This window comes from Caretta caretta, chromosome 9, assembly GCF_965140235.1.
Source record: "Caretta caretta isolate rCarCar2 chromosome 9, rCarCar1.hap1, whole genome shotgun sequence".
Taxonomy (NCBI): Eukaryota; Metazoa; Chordata; order Testudines; family Cheloniidae; genus Caretta; species Caretta caretta.
Genome location: NC_134214.1, coordinates 103,556,765 through 103,569,478, shown reverse-complemented (window position 1 = coordinate 103,569,478; position 12,714 = coordinate 103,556,765). Strand labels below are relative to the sequence as shown.

General features: G+C 44.2%; 1 protein-coding gene across 3 annotated transcripts in view; it reads right to left on the bottom strand.

Moving 5' to 3' along the window:
• The window catches only part of TAF1 (TATA-box binding protein associated factor 1), a 142,276-nt gene that overhangs the window by 1,691 nt on the left and 127,871 nt on the right, over positions 1-12,714 (bottom strand). For 2 of the 3 annotated variants that reach the window (XM_048864913.2, XM_048864917.2), the window contains 4 exons: positions 3,183-3,308; positions 1,398-1,496; positions 989-1,139; positions 95-272 (listed from right to left, as the gene is read on the bottom strand). In XM_048864913.2, coding sequence (XP_048720870.1) covers positions 95-272; positions 989-1,139; positions 1,398-1,496; positions 3,183-3,308 — 554 coding nt within the window. The remainder of the gene's footprint in view (positions 1-94; positions 273-988; positions 1,140-1,397; positions 1,497-3,182; positions 3,309-12,714) is intronic. The other variant, XM_048864915.2, reaches the window with a different exon arrangement.

Sequence of the window (12,714 nt, the reverse complement as noted above, 5' to 3'; positions counted from 1 at the left end):
AAAGTGCCAGGACTTGGGTAGCTGAGAGATTCCCTTACAGCCTACTTTCCTACCCCATTCCCTACATTTCTATATTATTCTCAACTTTGATTACCTGATATTACTGTCCTCCATAACATGAGAGGTCTCCCCGCCATCTCCCTCATAGGACATCATACTCTCTTCATTCTCCATGCCCATTCGTGTGTTCTCTTGAAGGACATGAGGTTGTTTGGGTCTCATTGCACTGGGCTCCACATCTGAATCACTGCCACTTTCACTCAGCTGGATAGCTGTGCAACAAACAGAAGAGGCCTGCTTATTAATTTTGACAGAGCTGTTATACCTTGTGGATTGATTTGCATCCTTTTATAGTCTGTTGAAATGGTACAATACTGGTTGGTTTTCCAGAATAATTTTTCCTTTTACGAAAGCCATCATCTTCCACACACTATCTTATCTGCCATTTTTGCACCGAAATAATTACCTCTTCTTACTCATCCATTCCATCTTGTGTTCTGTATCAGCCAACCTATCTGTGCAGTTTCAGCAAGTCCCCCTTCTCTGGTCCTTCATAGCAGGATCCAATGTTCCAGCTTTCCTATCCAAATTTCATTTGAGCTTGCACCAGCTGCCCAGCCCTACTCCACATGTCCCTCAGCATCACATCTAAGCCACAGACCTCTCCTATTCCAAGCTTCAGAGTTTCACCATCTGAATCATGTGCGAACTCCCAACTCTCTCTCCTGCTCACACTTAGCATTCACTGCTACTCCACTTCATCTTAGCTTTCATCTAAATTCATCTGGTTCTCTCTCTGCTGTTGACATCTCATTTGTAACTGCACCATAACTATCTGTCCCTTGTAACCAATATACAAACATACAGTGTCCTGTATACCAACAAAAGATGTAGCACATGCTACTATAATTGAAGGGCATGGAAATTGACTGGGTTTGGGAACAACTGATTCCTGCTCAGGGCTGTGATTTAAAGAGCCAGGACTTACATGAAAAGGGATTGTCGCCTTCTTCATCACTCCCTTCATCATCATCCTCTCCATCTGACATAAGCAAATCTTCATAAAGAACACTGGCCTGGGGCTGTTGTGCTGAGCCTTCTTCTTCATCAGCAAGGTCACCATCCCCATCTTCAACTTCCTAGGTCACAAAGAATGGGAATGGCATAGATCAAAGGTCATATACGAGGCTGCTGCCAGAACCGGCATATTGACAATATACTCAATCATTTGTTTTTATATTGACAGTTTTATGACTTCAGATAAATATCCAATTAGTCACTGCTGTGGATTCTGATGTCACAGTGTGCCAGACCCAGCAGACATCCCCTGCACTGTGGAGTCTTCTATCATGAGGATGCAAGTGAACTACAGATGGGATTTCTGTATATATACTCACTGGGGCTGGAGTCTTAGGTTTCCCATCCTCATCCTCATCAAACCCTTCAATATCTACGTCAGAGTCTTCCTCGCCCAGCCTACCTCGTCCCTGGCGCATCTGAATGAGGAACACAAATAGCAATACCATTGAGGAAGGTATCAGTGGTGATTGACACCACAATGAAAAATCCACCCATGGAACAGGGAATCTTCCTAAGTATTCCAAACCAGTTAGCATTGTCTGCTACCTAGCTTCTCTTGCTGTACTCCTAAGGAGTCCAAGAGAAATGGAGGCTTTAAAGCCTGGGCTTCTCTGTTTTCCTAGCTACACTCAGAGTGGGACACTCAACCGTAAACTACAAGTTTTCCTAGGACATTTTCATAGGCAGTCAGCAGGCTCCAGCAGGCCTTTTCTCAGCCACATGGTCTGAGGAGGAAGTGCTGCTTGGAGACAGAATCAACTCCCACATGTACTAGACACTGCCCACTAGGAAGCATTTTCAGAACAGCAGATACCAATGATATCAGACTATATTCTACAACTGAACTCGGAAATTCTTAGTCTGCTGAGTGGGATGCCCCAAGATCCTCCCTGCTCTCTCTCTCTCACACACTATCTACTGTCACCTCACTCTGCCCACTTCCTTTCCTTTCTTTCTGCTTAATGTCGTCGTCCTCCTTCATTTTCATACTCACACTCCTATTAACACATCCCTGTATGCCATTTCCCCCTCAGTCCATCTTTGCCCCCCAAATGAAAAAATAAAACAAGACAGGTGCCTGTCATCATCCTGACCACTTTGAATATATGTTTTCTCTCTTTTTTGTTGTTGGCTTTCAAGGCTTCTCTACACTACAGAACCTTGGCCAGTATTGTTCAGCCAGCACAACCCCAATGTAGATGCAGCATAAGCCAGCAGAAGGAGTTCTGCCAGCATAGTTACACCACCTCCACAAACAATACAGAAGTATTCTTCCATCAGCATCTACACCAGGGTTTTTAGTCATAGTTATGTCAGCCAAGGAATGATTATTTCACACTCCTAGCCAACACAGCTATGCTGGCAAAATGTTGCGGTGTAGACCAGGCCCCAGGGAGCTGTACCTGTCACTTCCTATGTGTCTGTACAGCACTCAGCATGTTTTGGTGCTACCACAATAAAAAAAAAAAATCTCCCAGACCTGTTGAATATATTTTTTCTGTGCCCTAATAAAAACTAAAGAGGGACTGAACATCAGGCCTTTGTATCTTGAGTCACCATGTGTCCATCCTGAGTAGTACAAGTGAGGGTCTCTGACACCGACAGATTCTCTCTCAGCAGTAGGTTTTCACCAGTCCTTACTCCCAGTTGCCACTTTTCAGTTTTTCCTTCTCCGCTGTAGCAGCCAAGATGCAGGAAAGTAGCAGTTCTCTCAAAGGCTGCTCTAGCAATTGACTGTTCCTCAGCCTCCACAAAGACCCACATTTCACTAATCTTGTAGTCCTATTATAACTGTGTCTCCATGTATCATATGATTCCGGCGTAATACCAAAAATCCCATCAACTACCAGAGCAAAGAGAGCCTTTTGACTCGCCAACTTCTCCCTCCAGGGAAAGGGATGGGAAAAAAAAGTCAGCTGTCAGACTCTGCTCCCATTCTTGAGATAGAGAGAACCTTTTTAACTGCATCTAGCTCCACCTCTGCCAGGAAAAGCCACAAATGTGTCTTTGACGTCTGTGACCCACAAAGCTAATTGCCTCCTTCCAATAAGTTACTTCTACTTCCTAGGTCTCTACTACATGAAAAATGGGAGATTTCTGACCTGTGTCCCCCGCTTCTCTGGGGTAGTGGTGGGAGTGTCCATAGCAGACAAGTTGCTCTCATCTTGATAGACTGAAGCATCACGTGACATACTGAGAGAGGTGTTGGTATCATACAAATCTGGTGGCTAAAGTACATGAGAAACAGGAGACGTAACTTTCTCAGGAGCTGGACCAAGACTTTGGAACTCTACCACAAGAGATAAGGATGACCCTGGAGTTCACCGCTTTCAGAACTAAACACAGAATACATTTGTTTGACCTGGCTTTCATTATTGAACACCTTATAATTACACTAAGCAATTTACTCCTAAGGAAAGGGGAGAAAAAATATTTTGACTTAAACATGCATACTACATGAATGGGCACAGTATAAAGACAGGACAAAAAATATTTAGTATCATGTTAAGGTATGGTAAAAAACAACAACACCCCTACAACTTTTTGGCTATTCTTATGTGAATCATCTAATCACCAAATTGGAAAGAATTCCGACAACAGAAATGAAAGAAAAGAGGTTACTTACCTGTACAGTAACTTGACTTATTCTAGTTGTTTGGTCCCTACGGGTGCACCACTGTAGGATGTACGCATGCCCCTGCACTCTCTATTGGCGATAGTAAATAGCAGTGTCTGCAACTGTACAGAACAGCACTTTGTGCTCCCATGTAAGAGCATACAGCAGACTCCCAAGCAGTATCTCAATGTGAAGGCAGGTACTGAGGAGGCAAATCCAAGACACTTTGGAGGACTGTGTCACTAAAGATAGCGTCAGTCTCTGGACTCAGGTATGACAATGTAATATTTGGTGAAGGTGTGAACTGAGGACCAGCTTGCAGTCCTGCAGATTTCTGTTATCGGGCCATCCTTAAGGAAGGCTAAACAAGTAGACTGAGCCCTAGTGGCTTGGGCTGTCACTCTATGAGGAGGGATGTATCCCAGCTACTTCATAGCATGTCAAGACACAACCAGAAATTCACTTTGAAAGTCTGAGTGGAAATTGGCTGACACTTCCCCCTTTTGGCAAAGGAATTAAAGAATCTGGGAGAGGCCCTAAAGGTCTCTGTCTGGTAAAGGTCGAAGACGAGGGCGCCCCAACGTCTAGGCTCAGAAGAATAGCTTCCTCTCTCAAGGCATGAGGATTTAAAATACTGGCAAACAAATCCCTTGATTGATATGAAATTCTGACAAGACTTTAGCGAGGACATGGGCGCAATATGACCGTCACAGCAGAAAGGTATGGTGGGTCTGCAATTATTCTCCTGAGTTCTCCCTTTCTTCTGGCTGAGGTTATGGCTATCAGAAAGGAGTGTTAAGGGAGAGGTAACAGGTATTGGTTCAAACAGGGTTTTCTTAAGGCATTGAGAATCAGATTAAGGTTGTAAGGGAAGCAGGGTTCTGGACAGGGGGAAATCAATTGTGTAAGCTCTTAACGACTTGGACCATGGATGGTGGGAAAAGATTGAAACCCCTGCTATAGGTAAACGGAAGGCTGTGATAGCAGCCAGATGTACTCTGGCTGAGCTCACTGACAGACTTTGTGCCTTTAAGTCCAATAGTAATCCAGAATCCTTGAGAGTGGCGCTTCTGAGGTTCGCAAAGAGCAGGGAGAGCACCAGGAATTGCAATGTTTCCACTTCTGCAGATAAGTTTTGTGAGTTGTAGATTTTCTGCTTGTCAAAAGGACTGACCGAACATTGGCCGAACAATTTAACTCTATGCCTGAGAATCACTGAGGAGCCAAGCCATCAGTTTCAGAGATGAAAGGTTGGGATGGATCAGAGTACCTGAACTCTGACAGGAGATCCTCCCTGAGTGGAAGGCGGAGAGGCATAAGCATAGGGAGATTAAGTAGATCCAAATACCATACTTGTCTCGACCATGAGAGTGCTATCAGCCCTCCCTCCTTCAAGGTAGCACCTTGGAACCTCCATATTCACTACTGTGATATGATTTTGGTATGTTTTGTACAATGCATGCCCTGTGAAGTAGAATTTAAAAACTCTTGATCCGTTGAGCATTATTATCCTGTTGAATTATGTGCATTACCATTGTATCTGAAGTTATGAAGTTTTGTTATGTGTGTGTTACTGAAATATACTGTGAGGTTGGGAGATGCCCGCAGCCAGCCTTTCAGTGTCAACAAAGGAGCACCTTGTAAGACAGATTTACATCAGAACCAGCCACACATATGATGATGGCCCATCAAGAAGAATCCACTCTCCCAGAAACTCCTTAGAGAGGGCACGTACACAATGGGGGCTACCTGACCCCCCATCATAGCAAGGATCTTTCTAGCATCTGAAGAGAAAGGATAAATAAGGGCCAATGACACCACCACTTGGCCTCTCTCTCAATTGGAAGACAAAAACTTTGAACTGGGGAGATTGGTACCAGGCTGAGAAGGAAATACAGCCTATGTATTAAGAACTGTGAGCATCCTATAACATCTAGTAGGTTGAGAAAAGTTGATTCAAATCTTGCTTAGTCTGTTAAAGTTAAGAAATAAAACTGCAGTCTTAATTCTATGTAACCAACTTTGATCTTTTTACCTTCTACTTATGATCACTTCAAATCTATCTTTCTGTATAAATCTGGTTTATATTTGATCTAAAACAGAGAATCTCAGCTTCTCAGGGTTAACAAGGGCTGTTGCACCTCCACCACCCTTTGTTGGGGTGTCAAACTAATTAATGAACTTGCACTGTCCAAGGAGTCTTGAGCAGTATAAGACAGTATATTTCTGGGGTGCAAGCCTGGGGTGATTTGCTGGTACCTCTCTTTGTATAATTCATGAGTGGGCGATTGTCCTTAGCTCCAGGATACTGATGTGGAGTGATATCTCTTGGAGCCATTTGCCCTGTTGTGCTGTGGCCCTTGTAGCTGTGCTCCATAGCCCAGGAGACACACATCTGGCATGAGGATTTTCAAAGGTGGCAGACATGAGAATGGGGTTCCCACACAGACCTTCAGTGTGTCTTTTCACCACCTGAGAGAGTCTAGTACTTGCGGGGGCACTGTGATTCATTTAGAAAGACCGTCTGTTTAGAGTGTACATAGACCTTAGTCAAGCCTGATGACATCTGAGGTGTAGTCTCACACAGAGCGTAACAAACAGATTCTGACAAGTGGCGTAGGAGTCGTAGGCAGACCCTTCTTATTGTCTGGAGGCTGTGCTGTAAAGTAGAGATCAAGCAGGACATAGTGGAGAATCTTTCTTTGAGCAGGTACGCCCTGGCAGTTAGGGAGTCTAGTGTGGCTCCCGTGAAGTCTATCCACTGGACTGGTGTTAACAGAATTCTTCAGATTGATATGAAGGCCGAGGGACTGAAATAGGGCAAGGATCTTGGTGGTTGCTGATTGGGGGGGGGGCATAGTGGCCCCTGAGAGGCCAGTTGTCCTGATATAGAAAGACTGTGATGCCCCACTGACACAGGTGGGCCACTACTGCTGAGAGGACCTTTGTAAAGACACTTGGAGCCATGGAGAGTCCAAAGGGGAGGATACAGTATTGATAATATTCCGAGCCTATAACAAAGCACAGAAAGTGCTTCTGGGAGGGATGAATAGTAGGCATCTTAGAGGTTGAGGGTGACAAACCAGTCTGAGATTATAGTAGCTAAGGTTACTATCTTGAAGCATTGTGATAGGACGCAGGTGTTTCCTGAGGTCTAAAATTGGCCTCCAGATGCTGTCTTTTTTGCAAACCAGGAAATACTTGGAATAGAATCCTCTTCCAACAAATTCAGGGGAACTGGCTCGACTGTCCCCAGATAAAGGAGGGATTGGACTTCCTCCTTTAGGAGAACCTCATGAGAGTGAGTCCTGAAGAGGGATGGTGGGGAGAGGGGGAGTTAGAGTGGAAATGAATGGAATATCCCATGGCAACCAACTCCTGGATCCATGTGTCTGAGATGCCGGGCAACTAGGAAATGGTACAGGCAGTCTCCAAAAGGGGGATAAGATGGCAGAATCATGCAGCAGAGGATCTGCAGGACCCTCAACCAGGACATCAAAATGGTCTCTTTAGAGGCAGGTGCAGGTTGCGCTGTCGCAGAGCATGGTGGTCCTGTTTTCTGGACCTCCCTCAGGGGGGTTCTGTAGATCTAGTATAGATCTGTTGCGGGTAGTACTGGAATGGTTAGGAGTTTTGTGCTTAGGCTTCATAAAACATCTCTCTTGCAGGCATGTATATTCCAATCAACCACAATGGCATTCATGTCCTCACTACAGAGCTTGGGCCCTTCAAAGTGGAGGTCCTCCACAATATTTTGCTCCTCTCTTGGGAGGCTGGAAGCTTAGAGCCAAGATACTTGATACATAACTAGTGTGGTGGCTAAGGACCGCAAAGCCACATCGGCAGCATCAAGAGAGGCTTTCAGAGAAGCTTTGGTGACTGACTCTCTGAAATGAGGGCTTGAGATTGTTCCCTTTGGTCTGGTTGTAGTAGTTCAATAAAACAAGCAAACTTTGAATAGTTGTTGAAATCATATTCTGCCATCAAGGCTGTGTAGTTTGCAACTTGAAACTGAAAAGCCACCAAGGAATAGCTTTTCCTACCCAGCATTTAGCCTTCTTCTAGGCAGGAGAAGGTCTGGAGCATGCTTGATAATTGCTGTCACTGACTGCATGTAATATTTTTTTATCTGCCTGTTTACAAGTGGACAGCAGAGTGGCCGTTGTTTTCCATAGCATACATGCAGGTAACAACAATACCTCATTGATGGTAGGGCAATCTTAACCTGGGGAGTGATATGTAAAATGCCTACCAGGAAATGTTGAGACTCCTATAAAGGAATCTGAAGTGATTCCGCTAGATGGTTCATTGAGTTCTGGAGGGCTCTAAAGTTGTCTGTATGGGAAGGCTGTGGTAGCATTACCAGGTCTGGGGGGGAGGAGGAGGAGAGCCTTCTTCGTTCAGTGGGTCTCACTCCTCCTGGGTCTCCTTGGGTATGAGGGAGCACATGGTACCGGTGGGCGAGCCTACAGTGCCTATGACTTGCAGTACCATCAAGTATTCTTGCTGGTGTTTCCTCCAAGGTGCTACCCTATAAAATTGGTTGCTGTAATGTGACAAGGTGATTGAGTAAGCCCAATGGGAAGGGTCCCCAAGGGTATTCATGCCCGAAGGACCTAGGACCTATGCTGAGCTCTGAAAAGTCCTTCTCAGGATATGTTCCTAGAGGAGTGTAGTGGAATGGTGTCAAAAGACCCCTACATGGAGACCTCAGAGTCTGAAGATGCGGCATCCTGAGATGAAGGGGGGAAGAAGAGGGCTTTGAGTAGCAGTGCTGGAGGCAGTGGATCAGATCCTGTTCTGATGCGAAAGGGTTCAATCTCCAGCTGTCACAGCAATACTGGGGAAGTGGCTCCTTAAGAGGGGGGACTTAAGTTCCTCCAAGATGAGGAGATCCTCAGGGGAAAGGAATCTGGAGGACTATAACAGGCAGTACCAGAGCCGAGAATGGGGACTAAAGAGGCTGCATACAATACCAGAGAGAATGACAAGATGTCGTCTCCATGGTTGCAGCGCTGATGTTCCAAAGAGAATGGTACCAGGGAGAGAACTAGGTGCCAGTCTGGCTGGTCTCTGTGGCTCTGAGATGAGGAAAGTACTAGAGCCCTTGAGGCAGTCTTGAAATCCCTGGTTTTAGATTAATAGATTCTAAGGCCACAAGGGACCATTCTGATCTCTATAGCACAGGCCATAAAACTTCCCCAGAATAATTCCTAGAGCAGATCTCTTAGAAAAACATCCAATCTTGATGCATCTTGGTGCCTAGAGGCATCAGATGTTACCCAGTAGGGGCTTTTCGGTGCTGTTTACCTGAAGGTCTCTGCAATCGGGGCTTCTTGGGCAGTACCAGGGCTTCAGTACCCGTGTCAGTCAGAGCCTGGGCAGTACCCATTGTGGGACACAAGGTCTCCTGAGAGTCAGCTCTATAAGGTGACTTACCCCTTTTTTGAGCTGCAGTTGCCTGAGAGGTTGAGGCCAATGTGCCCAGTGGGAGGGAAGAATGGACTCCATTGAAGCTATGGAGCGTCCCATTAAGAGGAGCTTCAGTCTAGCCTCTCTAGCTTTGCAGGACCTGCCTTTGGACCTTGTGCAGACCTTACACTTTGACAGAATGTGAGTTTCTCTGAGACACTAGAGATACAGTACCCATTGCTATGCGAAAGAGACCTGAAGAAGGAAGCATAAATGTGCTATGACTAAGAAAAATTTAACCAGGAAAATAAAAACGAAAATAAAATAAACAAGGGAAGTACACAAGAAAGGTGGAAAGTAGCTGAAAGCAGCAGACACCACAATTGCTCAATCTCAAGCCACAGACAGTTGAGAAGAAACTGGAATAGCGACAGATCCACACTTCCTTATATGCCCTTGCATGGAAGCATGAGGCTCTGCTCTGCACAGGCATGGACCTGCAGACATGGCTATTTACAGTCTCTGGCTGAGAGTGCATAAGCATGCACACATCCTATGGTGGACCACCCATAGGAACATTAAGAACTGACTGAAATGTCCTATGGGGATTATAACATGTTAAATATGGGGAGAAATGACATTTTTTCCCCTCCTCTGACCAATCAAAGATTGTTCTCAGTTGCACATTTACTGTCCAATTGTGTTTTAAGTGTCCCACGGTATGGTGCTTCTATGACTTCACTTGAAAGACTATTCCACAGCCCGACACATCCTACCATCAGAAAGTTTTCCCTGATATTTAGCCTAGTTTCTCCCCCTCTTAAATTCACTCATTACTCTTAGTCATACCCCCTTGTATAACCCTAAACCATTCCTGTCTCCCTTTTGGGGGATTACACCCATAAAATACTACTTCCCTAATATACACCCCTTAAATTTGCAAAAGCAATGACTATTTAACGTCAACTTTTATTGTAAGTAATCTGTCCAGGCCCTTCATTTTTTATGAATTTCCATTGTCTTTACATTTTTTTAGTATTGGGTGTCCAGAAGTAAATGCAATATTCCAGGTAGTCACACCAGACCCACTGTGACATACTGAACCTCAAAGTAGCACCCTGTAACCCCCATATTCATCACTGGTATATGGTTATGATATTTCATACAAGGCATGACTTGCAAGGTATCATATGAAAGGTCATTGTCTGCTGAAACTCACTGTTCTGTCAAAATATGTATACTGGTAGTGTATATGAAGTTATGAGATTTTGCTATATGGTTGTTACTGAAATATGTTGTGAGTCTGGGAGTCGCCCCTGCTAGTTTCACAGTTCAACAAAGGAGATAATCCACATCCAAATGGCCACTGGCTAGGAGGGGAATCGTAAACAAGAGATCTACAATTCAATAAGACACAGTTGCACAAGCATCAGACAATGAGGACTGCTCAACTCTGTAACTCAGCAAGGCCCACCAGGACATGTCTGGGCCAGTATTTTTCCAGGCACATAAACTGAGTATATAAAATAAGGGAAGCAGCACCATGAGACCACCTCTCTCCTACCCCACCTATGCTGGGAAGACAAAGACTGAACTGCAGAGACTGATCCCAGGCTGAGAAGGAAATTCAACCTGTATATTAAGAACTGTAACCTGCCTTCAAATCCAGTGGGATGAGAAAAGCTGTTTGATTCAAATCTTGCTTAATCTAACAGAGTTTAGGATTTAGATGCAGTTTTACTTTTATTTCTTAGGTAACTATCACTTTATACCTACCACTTATACTATCTTCTGTAGTTAATACACTTATTTTAATGTTTTATCCTTACTAGTGAGTTTGTCTAAAGTGCTTGGAGAATCTGCTCAAATTACACAGGCTGGTGCATGTCCACTTTCCTTTGATGAAATGGTGAGCTAATTAATGAGCTTCCACTGTTCAAGAGAAGGTCTTGAGTAGAGTAAGATGGTATATTTCTGGCATGCAAGGCTGGGGTGATTTGCTGGTGCCTCTCTCTGTATAATTCATGAGTGGCTTTGACAGCCTTTATGCAATTTAGCTGGGTGTGGGTCTCCACATGGTGATGGCTAAATGATAACAGCACCTGGAGGTGCTGGAGGGGTTTGCTGCTTGTCACTGGCAAAGCATTGTGGGAGACAGCCCAGGCTGGAGCGTTAAATTCCAAGTAGTACCCTGGAGATCTTGCCACACCCATGTAGAGAAGAAAGAAATTACTTGTTGCAACTGAGAGGAGCAATTGCAGGGAGAGTTCTGCTCAGCTCCTGCAGTGTTGGGAAGATAGAATCTTCAGAGAATTTCATTGCCAAACTAACAAACATCTACTGAGTACGTGCAGATTTTTTGAAGTCTTGCAAACTGGAACAAAGTTGCATGCTTTTCCCACAGGAATACCAAAAAGCATATCCCTTCCTAGTTTCAAGACTTTGCTCTAAAGCATGGCGAGACTAGAGCTTCTCAGTTAAAATACAAAACAAAAAACCAATCATTTAACACAGGCAAAAATAAATTTTTCTTTTATTTTGTTCTTGGAAACAGGTGAACTATTTTTATTGAAGTTTTCCACAAAAAAATTCAGCTAGATGCATGGAAAAATCTCAGCGAGAACAGTTAAAGTTTGGCAAAGTTATAAGCACCTGAAAACAGGGTCTCTTGTGGGATGCATCAGGCATCCTTAAGTACAGGCAAAGATTCCAGCTCTGTCTATAATAAACATCTGAAGAACAAACTGTAGAATTCTGTGCCACAAAGTAGTGAGGCCAAGAATTTTGCAGTACTCAAAAGGGATTAGAAATGTACATAATGAATGTACATAATGTTACCCCAATATTTGAGGTCTTGCAGATTTTTTTAATTTGGGAGGAAAAACTGATGATAGTTATTTCTTTGAGACAATCCTGTTTATTTAAACAGAACATCCACAACATCCTGTTTCCACAAATAAAGAATCAAGCAAAAGGAGGCACTTTCTTTGCTCACAGTTCTCAGCCTCTAGCCAGCACTCTGCCCAAAAAACTCTTAGCTTTTTCTCAGGGCCGTTTTACCAGTGCTTTTCTTTCTGTCTCTTGGCGTTTTCTGGTCCTGTCTGCCTGTCTTTTGGCTGCTTCTCACTGTTACAAACACCCACGCCCATCCAGCTCGTGTTTGCAATCTATCCCTAGCCAAACCCCTCCATGCACATAGCTCTGCTTCTGACTGGCCTTGCGTGTGTTCTTTGTTTAGGGTAGTGACCCATATTGTCTCGCACTCATATGCCTTACTCTATAAAAGGAGCGTAGTGGCTCTTACATTTTCTCTGAAAAAAGGGAGGCTAGCACATCCTCCAACTTAACTATAATGTCCATGGTTTTATTAGCTGGTTAAAACTTTGAGCTATAAACCCTCATGTTTCAGTACCATATGTCTGAGTTAGGAAGAAACTTTCCCTACAGTCAGGTTGTTTTACAACTTCTCTACTGGAGGGTTTCTTGCACCTTCCTCTAAAGCATCTGGCACTGGAGACTCCTGGAGGCAGGATAATGGAAAAGCTATACCTTGGGCTGATTTGGTGTGGCCATTCCTATTTTCCTAACCATGTCCCCTTCATCCA